General features: G+C 56.7%; 1 protein-coding gene across 3 annotated transcripts in view; it reads left to right on the forward strand.

Moving 5' to 3' along the window:
* CTDSPL (CTD small phosphatase like) overlaps window positions 1-15,199 on the forward strand; it is a 77,799-nt gene that overhangs the window by 56,005 nt on the left and 6,595 nt on the right. For all 3 annotated transcript variants that reach the window (XM_020964378.2, XM_020964374.2, XM_020964377.2), the window contains 3 exons: window positions 1,257-1,358; window positions 4,836-4,892; window positions 11,751-11,843. In XM_020964378.2, the coding sequence (XP_020820037.1) occupies window positions 1,257-1,358; window positions 4,836-4,892; window positions 11,751-11,843 (252 nt within the window). The remainder of the gene's footprint in view (window positions 1-1,256; window positions 1,359-4,835; window positions 4,893-11,750; window positions 11,844-15,199) is intronic.

Below are 15,199 nucleotides of genomic sequence, written 5' to 3' on the forward strand. Positions count from 1 at the left end.
TCTACAAATCCACTTCCCCTGCTCTCCAACCACTGCATGTCACATCATTCCTGTGGGTTAATTGTGAAATGTGCCTGGGGTTGGGCTCTGGGGGTAGTCCGCGGGGCTCACACAAGGAGTGCTTCCCACAGGATGTCTCTGCTCCTGGCCCAGAGTGGATGGAATCCCCACTGGTAACCAGCCTCTGCCTGACCTCTCCTCAGGAGGGGGCCCCCTCGGTCCTCAGGAAGCGTCTCCAGACGTTGAGCCTGAATCAGCCACCCTCTTGGCCGCTGCTTGGGCTGTCTGGCCGAGGTCCAGTCTGAGCTAAAGGAGCAGCGAGCACCCTCTCATTTCCTTTCTTTATAGTTTCCCTGGTAAATTAAACAGGGATCACAGCAAACGGAACAAGGCCCTCAGTCTAAGGTGGGATTGGACACTGGCTGACATAGGGTAACATTGGACATTCCCCATCAGCGAGTCATAAGAAACCCTAGAGAACTTGTTCAACCCCTTTGTTTTATAGATGGGGAAACTGAGGCCCAGAGAGCTTAATTTACTGGCCCAAAGTTGAGCATTTGAACCCACATCTTCTCTCTCCACACCTAGTGTTCATTTTCCTTCTCTCAAACCTAATAGTAATGATAGGAATAATAACTCGCCTTTCTACAACTGTTAGTGGTTAACACAAACTCTGGCCTTGTGACAACCCTAGCAGAAGGATGGGACAGGCATTTTCACCCCCATTTTAAGATGAAGGAACCAAGACTTGGGGTGAAGTCACACAGCTCTCCAGAGTCGGAGCCCAGAGCGCCCAGGGTCTGCCAGGGTGTCCCTGGCCCTGCCCTCCTCCCCAGCCATGCGGCCTCCCCATCTCTCCGGCCCCCTCCTGGAGCCAGGGCCTTAGACAGTAGCTCGTTCAAGCGGCGTGGAGAGTCCAAGCTCGCCGTCACAGGGGCGCACGCAGAGGAGGCCCGGCCATCCCTGATTGGCTCTCCTGAGGTTTTCCAGGCCCTTGAGCCCTCCCTTCCTAGGTGTCTGTCTGTCTGTCTGTGGTGCCCCCAGGCAGCAAAAGGCCGCTGTTCATTCTCTGTGTAGACGTTGGCTCCGTTGGCCCGAGGACGCTCGGGGGTGTCGAGTCCTACTGAATGACTGTCACTTTACATGTGGCTCCCCAGAACGGTGGCAGTGGGGCACATGTGGACTTGCTTTGGGTGCTGCTCAAAGTCCGAAATGTTGGCGGGTTATTTCACTGTTGGGTGTTTCTCTTTCTTTAGCCCTCAGCTAAATACCTCCTTCCAGAACTGAAGGTACCAGACTACGGCAAGAAGTGCATGGTCATTGACCTCGATGAGACGTTGGTGCACAGCTCCTTTAAGGTAAATGAGAAAGCCAAGAGATCTGTGCTCTTGGGCTTGGGGAGGGCTCGGAGGCATCATGAGCCCCTATGGCTTCCCTGCCCTATGCAGGGGAAGCTCACTCTGTTGGGTAAAGATTACTTTGCTGGCTGGGAAATAGTGACAGGCCAACTGCTTCTGGCTTCAGAAATTAGGATTCTCTTTAGAGTCCTGATTTTTTGGGCCCTGGATCATCATCCTCGGTGCTCCTGGATGGCCGTGGCTGGGCTGGCCTGGGAAATTAACTGTGCCCTGGAGTGGGGGGGATTGGGAAGCTTTTGCCCTAGGAATTTCTCAGTCTGCTCTAGGGAGGTCATCCAGCTGTGAGGATGACGGCCCATAACTAGTAGATATTTCCCGGTTTAAAAGTGTCTTTTCATGATTGTTTGGTTTGTTTAATCTCTTTCCTCTGAGGAATCACTGGTGAGGTCCTTGTCCTCACCACCATCTGGCTGAGTCGGCCTGAGCTGTGCTCATGAGCATCATAAAGGCCTGGCCCAGCCACTTGTGGGCACCCTACCTTTGGCACCCCGTGGGGAGGTAGAGGTGGACAAGCTGAGGAAAGGCCTAGCTCTCATGCCTTGGATACCAGAACAAGGAGGTTAAAGTGGGGAGGAGAGATGGGCGAGAGGCGTGTGTCGGAAGGCTTCACAATCCATGATGAAGAGACTGGGGAGAAGGAAGGCAGGAGGAGGCCCTGTTCTCAGCCCTGGTGGCCTCATGTGATTTCTGTAAATGCCCAGGAATCATTCATTGCTGCTTCCCCCATTCCCCCTCCCCCACCCCCCTGGCTTCATTGGCAGCCTGAGGGCCATTGGCCTCATGGGAGGCAGAGGTCAGAGCTGGTCTGTCCTGTTGCCTTCAAAGCTGGGCGGCAGTCATCTTGAAGAAGACTGAGGCCTTCTATGGGGCTTTTCCTCAGGCCTGCTCCTAGTGGAACAAAGGCCTCTTTGTGCCCAGTGCACAGAGGAAAAGGGACCCATTCCCAATTTCCTGCACCACAGTTACTATTTCCTGTGCCAGGCAGATTTCTCAAGCCGTGGCGACATGAGAATAACAGACTGGCCCCAACTGGGCCCCAGGTGGCCTTGGAAGCATTTCACCCTAGACCCTGCAGGGAGGTGTTGCTGCTGCCCACAGACCAGGCACCATCACAGCAGGGGGCGGGGAGATGCTGGCCTTTCCTGAGCTGTCCTGGAAAAGCTGGGCAGAAATTACCTGACTCCCCACACTGGCCCCTTCATTGGCTGCAGTTTAGACAAACAACCAGCCAGAGGTGCTGGACTCTACTGAAGCATCTCTGCCCAGGGGGCCATCCCTTTTTTTTTCTTCCTACAACCTCAGTGTATAGGGCCGCTTCCCAGAACCAGCCAGCACCCACGAGACCCTGAGGCCAGGGTGCTGGTGTATGGGCCGATCCTCCCACAGGCCTCTCCTCAAAGATGCCCTTCCCAAGCTGACTCCTTGGGGAAGGGCCTTGGGTCTGGGCAGGCTTGGGTTTTCCTTCTTATTTTTTAGCCATGAATCTTTATTCTGTGGTGAAATACAGTGCTCACATGATGAAAAAAATCTTGTTGCATTCCCATTTGGGGGGTTGGGTGCTGGGGCTCGGGGCAGACGGCACCAACCTGTCTGAGGCCTCAGAGCTTCCCCCTCCAGGCTGAGAAGAACCAGCTTGGGGGCAGGCACTCTAGAGCTGCTGGTGATCACCCCTGGTGGGGTGGCCACTCACAGTGCTGAGTCCTAGTGGGCTGGGGGATTTCCCAAGCTGGATGAATGTTAGGATCTGGTTAGAGCCATCACGGTGACTAGCCATGTGGGAATGGTGGAGGGTCCGAGTTGGGACCGCCTTCCCTCCACATCGTTAACATCTCCAGATGCCCAGAGGCTGATGGGCCCAGCAGGGCAGGGTAGGCTGACCGTGCCAGACCACTCCCCCCTCCTGCCCTGGGCTGGCCACTATGCAGAGGGGCTCCCCCAGTGACTGACTGGGCCTCCAAAGACTGAAGAGCCCCCATTTATCTTCAAACACGGGCACCCCTTGTCCCCTCACCCCCACCAACCCAATCTCCTTTGTCTGAGAGCACAGAATCACCAGGGCATTGCTTGGAAATTGTCCTAGCTAGAATGGGGTTATTTGTGAACATCTCTACCTTTAACACTCTACAGAGGCTCTTCACCCGTGTGCCCACAGCATGCTAGGCAGCCCAGCCTCCGTGGAATTCAGCAAAGCATTCATCCCTCAGAAAGTCAGTCAGCAAACATTTACATATGAAGCATCTACTCTGTGTGAGGCACTATTTAATGAAGAAACAGGAAAGGACACAAATGATTGGGATACAAAAGAGGGAGGCGGGGAGGGAAAGAGAGAGAGGAAGAGAGAGAAGAAGGGAGGAAGGGAGAGAGAGATGAGGAGGGAGAGGAGAGGAGAGAAAGAGGGAGGAAGAGGAGAGAGAGAAAAGGAGAGAAGCGGGAGGGAGAGACAGATGAGAGAGGGGCCAGAGAAGTAGAGTCTGTCTTTCCCCAGGGGGAGGGGATGCCCCGAGGCCCTCCTGGATAGGGTGTGTTCCCTGAGCTTTCCTGCCCTACTGTCAGCTCCCCAGTGAGATCTGCCAGGTCCCTGAGGCCTGAGGCCTTGTCTTGGGCTTCTCTTGTCCCTCAAGCGCTCAGAACCAAACTCCATCCATCTGGATGGACTCGCCCATTGTTTTTCTCTTAGGCTTGGTGGTCTGTATGGGGCCGTCCATGCTTTTGGCTTGTTCCCTCATGGCCAGAGGTGCCAAGATAGCTAGGCATGGGTTAGTGGACAGAGATGGAGGAGCTCCCGACCCAGGGCTGGAGGAGAAAGCCCCTGCTCTGAAGGAGGTCTTGAATTCTGTCTGTCTACCTCTGTTCTAAAGAGCTGAGCCAATCCACAGCTCACTTCTGCAGAGTGACTTGGGGTGCTGCAGACATGGCCAGTTTCTGAGGCCCCATCCCCAGGGAGACTTAGCCCTCCTGTTTCAGGAACGGGGAAAGGCATCCTTGGAGGCCAGGAAGATCTGGGGCCAGGTGTCACCTCTGACATGTCCTGGCTGTGGAACGTTGAACCAATCACTGAGCAGTTCTCTGGGCAGTTGCCAAAGCCCAGAAGTAGGAGAGAACCTTCTGACCCAGGTCAGCAAAGGAAAAGCCTTCCCCCATGACAGAGTCACAGGTTACGGGGTTCCAGCTGGGTCCAGTTTTATGATAAAATATCTGCTGTGAGCAAGTGGGTGACATCCCTGCCCCTCAGAGTAAGAAAAGGATCAGCAAAATGGTTGAGTAAAAACTCAGGGAGAAACCCACTGATTGGGTGGAGTCTCTCTCCTGCCTCTGGAGACAATCAACCATTCTCTCCTACAGTAGCCTGGGCACTTGTGAGCATGTTTCTGACTCTGGGCCCTTGGGAAACACTGATCTTTTTCTCATTCTCTCCAGCCTATCAGTAATGCTGATTTTATCGTTCCGGTTGAAATCGATGGAACCATACATCAGGTAAGTATCTCTGCTGGGCAGTCACCCTGACAAGGCTTCCTGTAGAATTTATGGAATGTTGTCACCTCAGCCCCGCCCCCAGCCCCCAGCAGCCATGGTGGTGCCCTCTCCTTTGGCCTGCTGGCCCAGGGTTTTATCTGCTTGGGGTCCCCATGCATGGCTGGCTACCTGCCTCTCCTTCCCTCCCTGACCTGGGGTCCCTAGACCTCGCCCTCTCCTTGGGCCTGGACAGAGTCCTACCCATCTTTGCGAAAAGCAGGCTGGCACTTTGAAGAGTTAGAACCATCCTGAAGGAGGTCACAGGGTGCCATCCCCCCTACACAGGCGCTCACAGACAGCTGGGCCTCGCCCTTCCTCAGGAGCCCCCGACTCCTGCCCAGCTCAGTGCCTTGAAGCCTCCAGTCAGTGAGCCTGATTTGGTAAAACACCCTGAGAGCCTCAGTTCTTCCCCCTTTCCTGCCCAGAAGCCCCCTGGCCCACTCGGCGCCCCTCTCAGCCCATCAGGGTCTCTCTGTGACCCTGCATGGCTGGCTAGCTCAGCTGTTGTTTGAAAGTATTCCTGACTCATCTAGAGACCCTCCTCTCTGGAGGACCCTCCTCCCCCCACCCTGCGCCAAGTTACAGAGCTTCCCTGGATGACCTCTCCCTGGGTTCCTATTTCCAGGGCCCGGTGTCTGGTCATCTTTCCTTCTCACCTCCCCATTCCCTACTCAGAGCCTGTGGCTTCCTCAGCTCCAGGGGCCATGGTAAGGGACAGCACCTAACCTAGACCCATGAGCCTCGTCCATGCCCTCACCTCCAGCGAGGGCCCCGGGAGGCCTGTTGGGCCTTGTGCAGCTCGGTCCAAACCGCTGAAGCGCACTGAGCTTCAGAAAACCGGATGAGGTTACACGGGGCTCAGGGCTGATCTCCCTCGCTACCTTTTAAAAATCACATGATTCATTTTTTTAACCTGGTTTTAATAGGCCTTTCTGACTTCTTAATGTCGGGGAGCTGGCTAGGTTTTAGGCCCTGAGAAGTGCAGTGGAGAGAAGGCTGGGTCTGGAGCCCAGAAGTCCTGAGTTCAAATGTGGCTTCAAACACTAGCTGTGTGATCTTGGACAAGTCTACAAACCTGGGTTTGCCTCAGTTTCCTCACCTGCAAAATGAGTGTGATAACGGCACCCAGTGTTGTTGTGAGGGTCAAATGATAATATTTGGACAGCCCTCAGCACGGTGCCTGGCACACAGTAGGCATCATATCGGAGAACTCAAGGTCCCCTTCTAGGCGGTGGGCTCAGGCAGAGGCTCAGCCTCCCTCAGCCGCTGGGGGTGAACTTGGGGCTAGGATATGTGTAGCGAGTGGCCATCGCCATCGCTGTTTCTGCACGCCTCCTTCAGTCTGGGGCCTGCCCCTTCCCGTCTGGCTGGCTGATGAGAAGTCTTGGGCTCAGCTGCTCTTGGAATCCTCATTAAACAGCGCTTGTCTCTGTCTCGGCAGCGGTGGAAGGGACCCTGCCGGCCCTCCCTGTCGTGTTTCTGCTGAGGGGCAGCAAAGTTGGGTCATTTGAGTGGGGCGACGAGGACGCTAACAACTGGGGGGAGCACAGACAATCAAGGAGATCTTGCTGTAGGAGGTGGCTCCTCTTGCAGTCCTAGGAGGAGGAGGTAAAGAGGGGGCGATGGCCCGAGGCACCGATGGAGAGAGCCGAAGGCTGAAGTCTGCACGAGGGGTGTAGCAGATTATAACTGGTAGAAGATAGAAAGGGATGGGTGCAAAGGGGGCCTGGAGGAAGCTGAGAAAAGGAGGCTCGCGGCTCTCTGGCGAGGGCTGTCTGGGGCAGTGAGTGGGAGGAGGCGCTGCCAGGCAGAGGCCAGGGATAACAGGGAGAAATTGCGGCTGCCTGGCGAGGGCCCTTCCCTCTTGGGGCTGGGTGATAGCGACTGATTTCAGTTGCAGCAGCACTTGGTGCCATCCACTGTGCCATGGCGGGCTTGGCATCCGATTGGGGTAAGGAGCCTTCAGGCAGATGCAACCACATCTTGTAAACACATTCCCTGAGGATGAGGGTGTGTGTCCATCTGTCCGTCCGTCTGTCCTGGTTTGCTTCCAGACCTCTCGGCAGCCTCTGTCTAGGCAATGGCCGTCCTCCCACTTGTATCTGTGTTCCTTCTTTGCCTTTTCTGAGCTGTTGGACATGTTCTCTTATTTGGACTTGCCCAGAGCCCTTTGAAGGCAGCTGGCAGCTCCATTTTACGGATGAAGAAACTTAGGGGAGAGGCTGGTGACTGGCCAGCACTTGTAGTGAGGATGGGGGCCTTTCAGGCAGGAAGTGTTGGATTGAGTCCTTGGAGGGCGCCCAGAACTGGATCCGTCGATGAGCAGACATTCATTGCATGCTGCCTGTGTGCGTGGCCCTGTGTTAAGCAAGCTGTATGAAGAAGGCCCTGCCTTCCACCAGTACACCCAGGGCAACAACGTGCATGCACTTTGTAGAGTGCAGAATACAGTGGGGATGGGGCCCGAGGGGGCCCCCACTCAGAACTGAAGGAACGGGGAGGCAGAGGTAGGGTTCTGTCCATAGGTGGAATGATCAGAGGAGTGTTTGGGGCAGAAAGGGGAGAAGGAAGAGGCTTGTGCTATGGACGGTGGCCAGCGAAGAGTATTCTCGGCAAAAACCCCCTTAGTAGAAAGTTGGGAGCTTTGGTTAAAGGTGAAGAACTAGCCCTCCCTCCTTTGAATTGCTGGCATAATTTCATCGTCAAGGTACAACTGAGACCTCACCACAACTGTCTGGCAAAACATGACCCCAGACTCACCAGAAATCTACTTTGTTTTTTTGAGTTTTGCTTTATCCCTTAAATAGAACTTGGAGAAATTTGAGTAATGCAGAGGGAATAAAAATCATTGATTTTTATCTTAGAATTCGAATCCAACTTTTTGAAAAAGACTCTTGTAAGCCAAACACCCCACCCCCACCCAGGGAAGGCAGTCTTCATTTCCCGTGTACTTTATAAATCTCAAAGCTGCCGGTATGGGAGAAGAATTGCAATGCCAAGACAAAGGGTTCCCCAATAGCTGAGGGAGGGACCTCCAGCCCATCTTTTGGCCTGTGCTTTCAGTGGCCAGGACTATGGCTGACTTGGCACGCTGTGACGCCAGACCCCAGTCAGCATTTCTCCAGCCTGGCTACCCCTTGTGCGTTGCCCAGCTGAGGCCAGATGGAGGTATTACCTGGTGGGCTGCTTGGGAGGCTGCCAGGGACCTGGAGGAAGGCAGATCCTGGGGCAGCCGTGGCGGCCTCCAGGGTCCCTGCCGGCTCCACCCATTCATGTGGCAGACAGGAAGAGTGCTTCCTGTCCCTGAGATAATCTTCAGGCCTCGGCTGGGCTGCCGTGTTAGATGTATGCCAAGCACGCTTTCTGGCGAACTGAGGGGATGGGTTGGACGAGGGATGGGCAGGGATGCCCTAGGAGAGCTCTGATGGGTTCCAGCATTCACATTGGGGCAGGTGCGGGTGGGGACTGTTAGCGGCAGCGTCTCCTCACGCCCAGCCTTTGTGCTGTTAATGTGGGCTGCGCGCTGATCATTCAGATCATCCAAAATGCTGGGGTGTGTGCGCAGAGAAAAATCTCGTGGCACCTTGGCAGTGGGAGGAGTCGCCCGCGATGCTGCTGGTCGCTTGTCTGCCTTTCTTCTGAAGATGGTTCTTTGCTTAACGCACAGTTCAGCAGGAGCCCTCCCTGGGTGTTCTGGGCGAAGCTGAGACTTCTCATGCCAAGCAGAAGCAGCGACCGCCCCCCTTCATACATCTCCTTCCATTAGCTTAGGGCCGGAATCCCACACCCAGACTGTCATTCGGGGCTCTGATGCGCAGTCGCCACCTCAGTTAGGGATGGGCAGGCCAGGCTTCTCCTGGGGGCAGGGAGTACTTAGCATCAGAAAGAACAGAGCCGTTGGGTTCCACAAGAGCCCTGCTGCCCGGCATGGGCACTGAACGCATCCTGGCTGGTCGGGTCATTGGGTTTTCTAGCCCACTGTGGAAAAGCAGGGGCCACTCTGAGGGAGGTTGGGGCTACAAGGGAGGTGATCACCATCTCAGGTGGCCAGCTGGTCACGTCCAGGAGCAGGACGGATGCTCCCTAGCTAGCGGCAGACCCCAGAGCTGGAGAACATTGCTTGGGGTGCTTCTTCATCTTCATCATCCCCTGAGGCACCAAGAATCCAAGGAAAGAGAGGGCTTCGCAAAATGCCTACACCTTCAGTTAACTGGAAAATTCACTTATGCGGAGCTCCTAACAGTGCCCCAGCACTGGGCCGAGAGCCAAAGACAACCAAGTAGAAGCTTGCATTCTGCTGGAGGGGAGGGGAGGGCAGGGGAGGGGGCGGCACAGCCTGGACTCAGCTAAGCAAAGCCTGACTCAGTTTCCAAAAAGCCAGCATGACGGGCGACAGTTGGTGCTTTCAAATGTGCAGAATACATTCTAAGCGGGAGGACCGTGGGAATGCTTCCCGGGGGAGGGGGTGCGAGCAGGGTGGTGATGTTCTTGCTCTGTCTCCACACTGCGCCCAGGTCAGAGCAGGGGTGCAGCCTGGACCTCGTGCAGCTGTGGCTTTTCTCTTAGAAGTAGAAACCCCGAGAGGGTGAGTGCCTTGGAATGCAGAAATCCCAGCTTCGCAGGAGGTAAGCCACATCGTTGATAAAGCCACGGGAGCCGTCCTCCTGGAAAAGGCCGTGACCTGGTTCAAGTAATCCAGGATAGGCTGGACCCATTCTCATCGGCCTATTCTTGGTTACTTGCACTCGGGCACGGCCACACTAAGCGGCACCGGCAGCGGGAGCCCTAGAACGCCAGCATCTCCCGACACGCTAGAGGACGAGCGGCCGGCCGACGTGGAGGAGCAGAAGCCATTGGTGAATGGTCCAGCTTGTCCGTGCGAGCCGTGCCATGGAAACTGCGATGTCGAAATGAGTGTATTCAAAACAATGTGTACATGTAACGCTTCTAGTTAAAAAGCAGACAAGGAAGAGCCATGCTAGCCCACGTCCCGAGAGGCAGCTGTGCCCCTTCCCAAGCCTGCTCTGGGGGTTGCCACAGAGGGTCTGGGACCCCCTAGTGTGAGCGTGGAGGGGCATGGGAGATGAAGATGAGATTCCCACTAGCGGGGCATTGTCTTGCTTTCAGCCCCCCTCCCATGGGGCCTGTCTGGCCTCTTTGGGCTCCTGGCCCCCCGGGGAGCAGAGGAAATCCACTCGCCTGAGCAGACCTCAGAGCCCACTAGGACTATGGCCCGGATCCCTTCTCGCCACATTGCATGTTCATCCTTTGCTTGGTTTTTGTTTTCCTGCTTGGAAAAGGACTAAAATTCAATTTCGAATTTCAGCAGATTCTGGCATTTGGGGGAGGTGTGGGTTTCTGCTTTTTGTTTTGGTGAAGTTTTCTCCTATTTTAAATAAGAATTCTTCTCCGCCCACTCCCACTTCCCCTTTAGCTGAGCTTGTGCTGCTCTCTCTGAGTTCATCCCGGTACCAGGTGTGACTCCATACCTGCCGAGAGGAGCCTCTTTACTGGCCCTCATGGCGCGGCCCCCTCTGCCTGGGACTCCCCCACAAGATGGGAAGTATCCCATTGGCCCCACACCCAAGCTTGCTCTGGAAGGAGCCAGGGAATAGGCTAGGGAGGGCAGGAAGGCTGAGTGGGTGGTACCTGGGGAGAGGAGCTGGTGAGGAGAGGCAGGAGCTCCATCCCCATGGGGCCGTGTCTGCCGGCCCATTTCAGTGACTCCTTCCTCCCTTGGGAGGCAGAACAATGACACCTGGGTGTGTGAGTGGGGGGGGGGGGGGGACAGCCTGGGGCATCATGTAGATGGAGCTTCAGATTGGGAGCCAAAGGACCCAGATTTGAATCCTGGCTCTTCTACTTAGTTGCTGTATGACCTTGGTCAAGTCACCTTTCTGGTCCTTGGTTCCGTTTCCTCCCTGACCTCAGTGGTCTTGTGCAGCTCCTGAGTCAGCAGCACTAAAATCACTCAATATTCAGATGCTCCAGGGGATTTGGGATCTCACTGATTGAGGTGCTCCCTCCAGCAGTGCCGATTGCGACCCGTCCTTGTCTGCCTGTGCCATAGGACTATTGTCCACATCCTCCACCAAGTTCCCTGGCACAAAAATGTCAAATGCAGAAATGCTCGGAGCTTTCTGGTCTTCGTTCTTGGGACTTCCAGTTCCGTTGTTTGAATCGTGTGTTTTGGGGACAGCGACTCGGTCCCAGGGGCCGAGGGTGGAGACATGAACTCAGGAGGTGGCGGCAGTGGCGGCAGCTCCCTCTAAACATCAGGCGCATCGAAGGCTGAGCTGATTTGGTCCTTGTCCAGCTCAGCCTCATCCTGCAGTTCCTCTGTCTTTGAGCCCCTCATGACCGGGTCCTTCAGCAGCTCCTGCTGTTCTCTCCCTCTTAGAACATAAGCTCCGGTGACTGGGGATCGTGTCGCCCACGGGAGCCCCAGCACCTGGCACGCCGAGCCACCATCGGCCGCATGGTTTCTGTGACTGTCTGTACCACATACGGGGCCTTTCCATTTCTCCAGAATAGTGAGGGTGGCCCCAAGGGAAATGAGCCAAGGTCTTTTTCAAGCCCTGGGCCGGGGGTGGGGAGGGATGGCCTGCCCCCTTCTTCCAGCAAAGCCCCCCTGCCCACCCTAGCCCCAAGGATCCTGGAATCATTTCTTCTGCGCTGCCTCTGCCACTTCCCCCTTCCCAGAGCCGCAGGTGGGGCTCCCAGGTGAAGGGCCCAGCAGTCCTTCTGACCTTGGCCCCTGCTCTGGGGCTCAGCCTCTCCAAGCAGACATTGTCAGTAAACAGCCCCGTCTTTTTCCAGGTCTACGTCTTGAAACGACCACACGTGGATGAATTTCTTCAAAGGATGGGGCAGCTCTTTGAGTGTGTACTTTTCACGGCCAGCCTGGCAAAGGTTTGTCCGGGGGGGGGGAGGGGGGAGGGGGGGGCTGTATCCAGAGGGAGGGCACTGCACCTCTCGGGGGGGGGCTGTTTTAATCCTGCCTTCCCTGCCTCCCTTCCTCCTTCCCTCATTCCTTCCCTCCCTCCCTTTGCTATCTGACAAGGGTGTTTTCTGTCACTGCGTGGCTGGGGAGTTTCCATGGGGACCGGATCCCAGCCCATCCGGGCTTGGCTTATAATAGAGCCTCTGTTTGTGCTGGGGGGCTTGGGATACTGTAGTGAGAGGTTTGTGGTTGTCATGGCAATAGCCGAGAGCAGATAAAAGAGGCCCAAAGTTCTGGGACTTGAGGGCGGGCCACAGAGCCCAGCACGGGAGCCAGGACACCCAGGGGTTAATGACGTGCAGCCAGTGGCAGTGACCCTGGAACAGTCCTTGGTGGAACCCACATATCTGTATGTGGCCACCTAGGAGAGCACCCTGGCCTCGTGGGCTCTGGGGTGAGGGAGGGGCCCTTAGGATCAGAAGGAGCTTTTTTTGCCAGCATCATAAAGCCCACACATAAAGGTGCTGTGCCGAGGGCAGCCCTCCATCTTACCGAAGGTGACCCTCTGCAGATGCTCCCACTGCTGACACAGAAAAACTGCCTAGGAGGTGAACGGGCCAGCCCCGTGAGCTCAACAGGGCTGGTGGACAGCAGAGGAACACTCAGGCTGTCCCATGGAATGCTCAAAGCCAGAGCTGCCTAAGCGAGGGTTCCCCTAGGGCTCGGCCTACAGGAACCCAGGCCACCACAAGATGAGAGCTGACCACTCCCTGGTGGCACAAAATACCAGTCCCTACCCTCCAAGAGCTCACATTCTACCGGGGGGGGGGGGTTCAACACGGACACACATTAAGACAGTGAAAGGGGGTGAGGGCGGAGGGCCTGGCCCAGGGCTGCCTATCAGAACTGTGAGTGGAGCATCTCAGGGGGACCTCATCCTGTGTCACCTGCGTGGGACTGAACCAAAGAGCTAGGCCCTTGAGTGAGTTCATTCCGCTCCCCAGGGACCCGGCCCCAGAGATCTGCTGACCCTGCAGCTCCGACCCCTCCCCCAACTCTGCCATCACTGGACTCCAGAGGCTGGGCCCTGTCCCATGGCTCCTGAAGCCCCAGCCCCCACTGCCATTCCCTGCCCTCTCCTTCTTGGCTGCAGCCTTCTGGAGCCACCTCTGTATCGTCAGATTCCCCTCAGCTCAGACACTTGGTCCCTGGCCGCCCTCCCTGGCTGGTGGCTCTTCTCATGCCCCAACGTGCCTGGCCGGAGTTAGAGCTTCCTTACCGATGCCCAGGACCTTGTCACTGTCACCACTGACCCCCACGAGGCCAGCACTCGGTTGAGGGATGTCCTGGCTCCCCCGCCCCTTCATGCCTCCCCGGCAGGCTTGGTCACACCAGAAGTCCCACTGTTCACCCATCACTGCTGCCATCCCAGTCCAGAACTCTGAAATCCCAGGTCCTTTCTGGCCCTGACGTCCCCTCCTTCCCGCCTTTGTCTGCAGCCTGACGACAGACTTGGGCCAGGCGGTGCCTCTGCTCTAGGTCTTTCCCTCATTGGCACCCCACCACTGCCCCGTCTGCCAGGATGGCAGGGCCCAGTACCGATTCACATGGGCCCTTTTCTTCTTTTTCTCTGTTCGCTCCTTCCCTGCTGCTTACACACGTGACCCCGCCATCCCCTCTGTCCTCCTCACCGCCAGACTCCTAGAAGGGGTCTCCGCCAGGGCACCCCCAGGGCCCTTTGCAGCCTGGCTCCTGAGCCACCCACAAGCAGACCCACAAAGGAGGATGGTGGGTGAAGTGGAGTCACCACTTGTAGCTGGTGCCTTGCTGGTGCCCCTTAGCTCCCAAAGCCTTGCTCCATGTGGCATTTTCTGCCCAGAGCCCTGCTGCTCTCCTCTGTGCCTCCCCACCACTTTGCTGAGACCGCCGTGGCCAAGGCCACCCCTAGTCTCTTTCCCACTCAACTCCTCAGGCCTTGACCTGCCAGGGGTGTTTGAGAAGCCTCCTCCCCGCTCCCGGATCATCTCTTTCAGTCCCCCCCTTGATTCTGGCTGACCCTTCCCCATCTCCTCCATCATCTGCCCTCTGCTGTCCTCTCATCATCCTTATGGGCTCTTCCCACCAGCCCTTTATAAAGCCCTCCTGTGGTCCCAGGCTCTCCCCTGGGCTCAATAATCACCTCAGGGCACACCCCTGCCCTCTCCCGCCTGAGCTGCAGCTCCACATCTCCAGCGACTGCTGGGCACCACCACCTGGATGTCCCAGACCCCTCCAACTCTGCATCCAAAGCAGAGTCCACCTTTCACCGCCTCCTGACTGCCCGACTTCTGTAGGAGCACCTTAAGTGACCACAGTCTGACAGCCTCATCGCCTCAGGTCACACAGCTAGTCTGGGCAGAGGCGGGCCCTGCACCCTGATCTCCTGACTCTGGCTAGTGCCAGAGGCCGGCGCCCCAGTCTCGGAGTCAGTCCGGGCTGCCCGCCACACGAGTGCCATGGTTATAAAGGCATAGGCACCCGGCCTCCAAGATGCCTCTTCTCCCCACTTGCCTGGCCTCCTGGTGAGCGTCCATCCTTCCAAAGCTGTTGCCCTGACGCCGATGGGCCTTTGCGCACGTGCCCTCCCGCGGGCTCAGAATGCAGATTGTCAGCCAGTCAGCCAGCCAGCTAGCATTTATTAAGTGCCCACAACATACTATGGGCTCTGCTAGGCCTTGGGGTACAAAGACAAGGAAGAAACAGTACCTGCCCTCAGGGAGCTTCCATTCTGCTGGGGGAGGCAACGTAAGTCCATAAATGTGTACCAAGCACACACCAGACTGAGCTCCTGGAGTCGGCCTTCCCTTAGCACTGTGCTCTTTACTTCTCTGGATAAATGGGGTGACCCCCTCATTGCAGGCATCCTCAGCGCTGGGCCCAGCAGAAGAGTACAACGAGGCTGTGATGGGCAGGGTTGGGGGCGCACAGATGTGTCTGGCCTCCCACACCTGGCGCTGGCCAGAGGGGGCAGGGGCGGGGCTCACCTGGGCCATCCTGGGAGGTGGCTGAGCTCCTCCCCCGGCTCTGGGCAGCCTCGGGGTGGCCTGCCGCCCAAGAGGGAAGAGCCTGAAATTCCTTCCCTTGTTTAGGCAGCTTTTCCCAGGCCAGCCGCCCACAGCTGCTTCTGTTAGCCTGCTCCCCCCTTCGCCACAGCTGATGTGGGTGTGTCATGGCCTGGCCAAGCATCATCACAGACATGGGGTCTGTGCTGTCCTGGGCCTTGCAAGGGACTGTTCCCTTTGGGACAGGAGACTGGGCACAGCAGGGCCGGCCCCTCCTCCTTAAG

Source organism: Phascolarctos cinereus, unplaced genomic scaffold (assembly GCF_003287225.1).
Source record: "Phascolarctos cinereus isolate Bilbo 61053 unplaced genomic scaffold, phaCin_HiC Scaffold_4;HRSCAF=312, whole genome shotgun sequence".
Lineage (NCBI taxonomy): Eukaryota > Metazoa > Chordata > Mammalia > Diprotodontia > Phascolarctidae > Phascolarctos > Phascolarctos cinereus.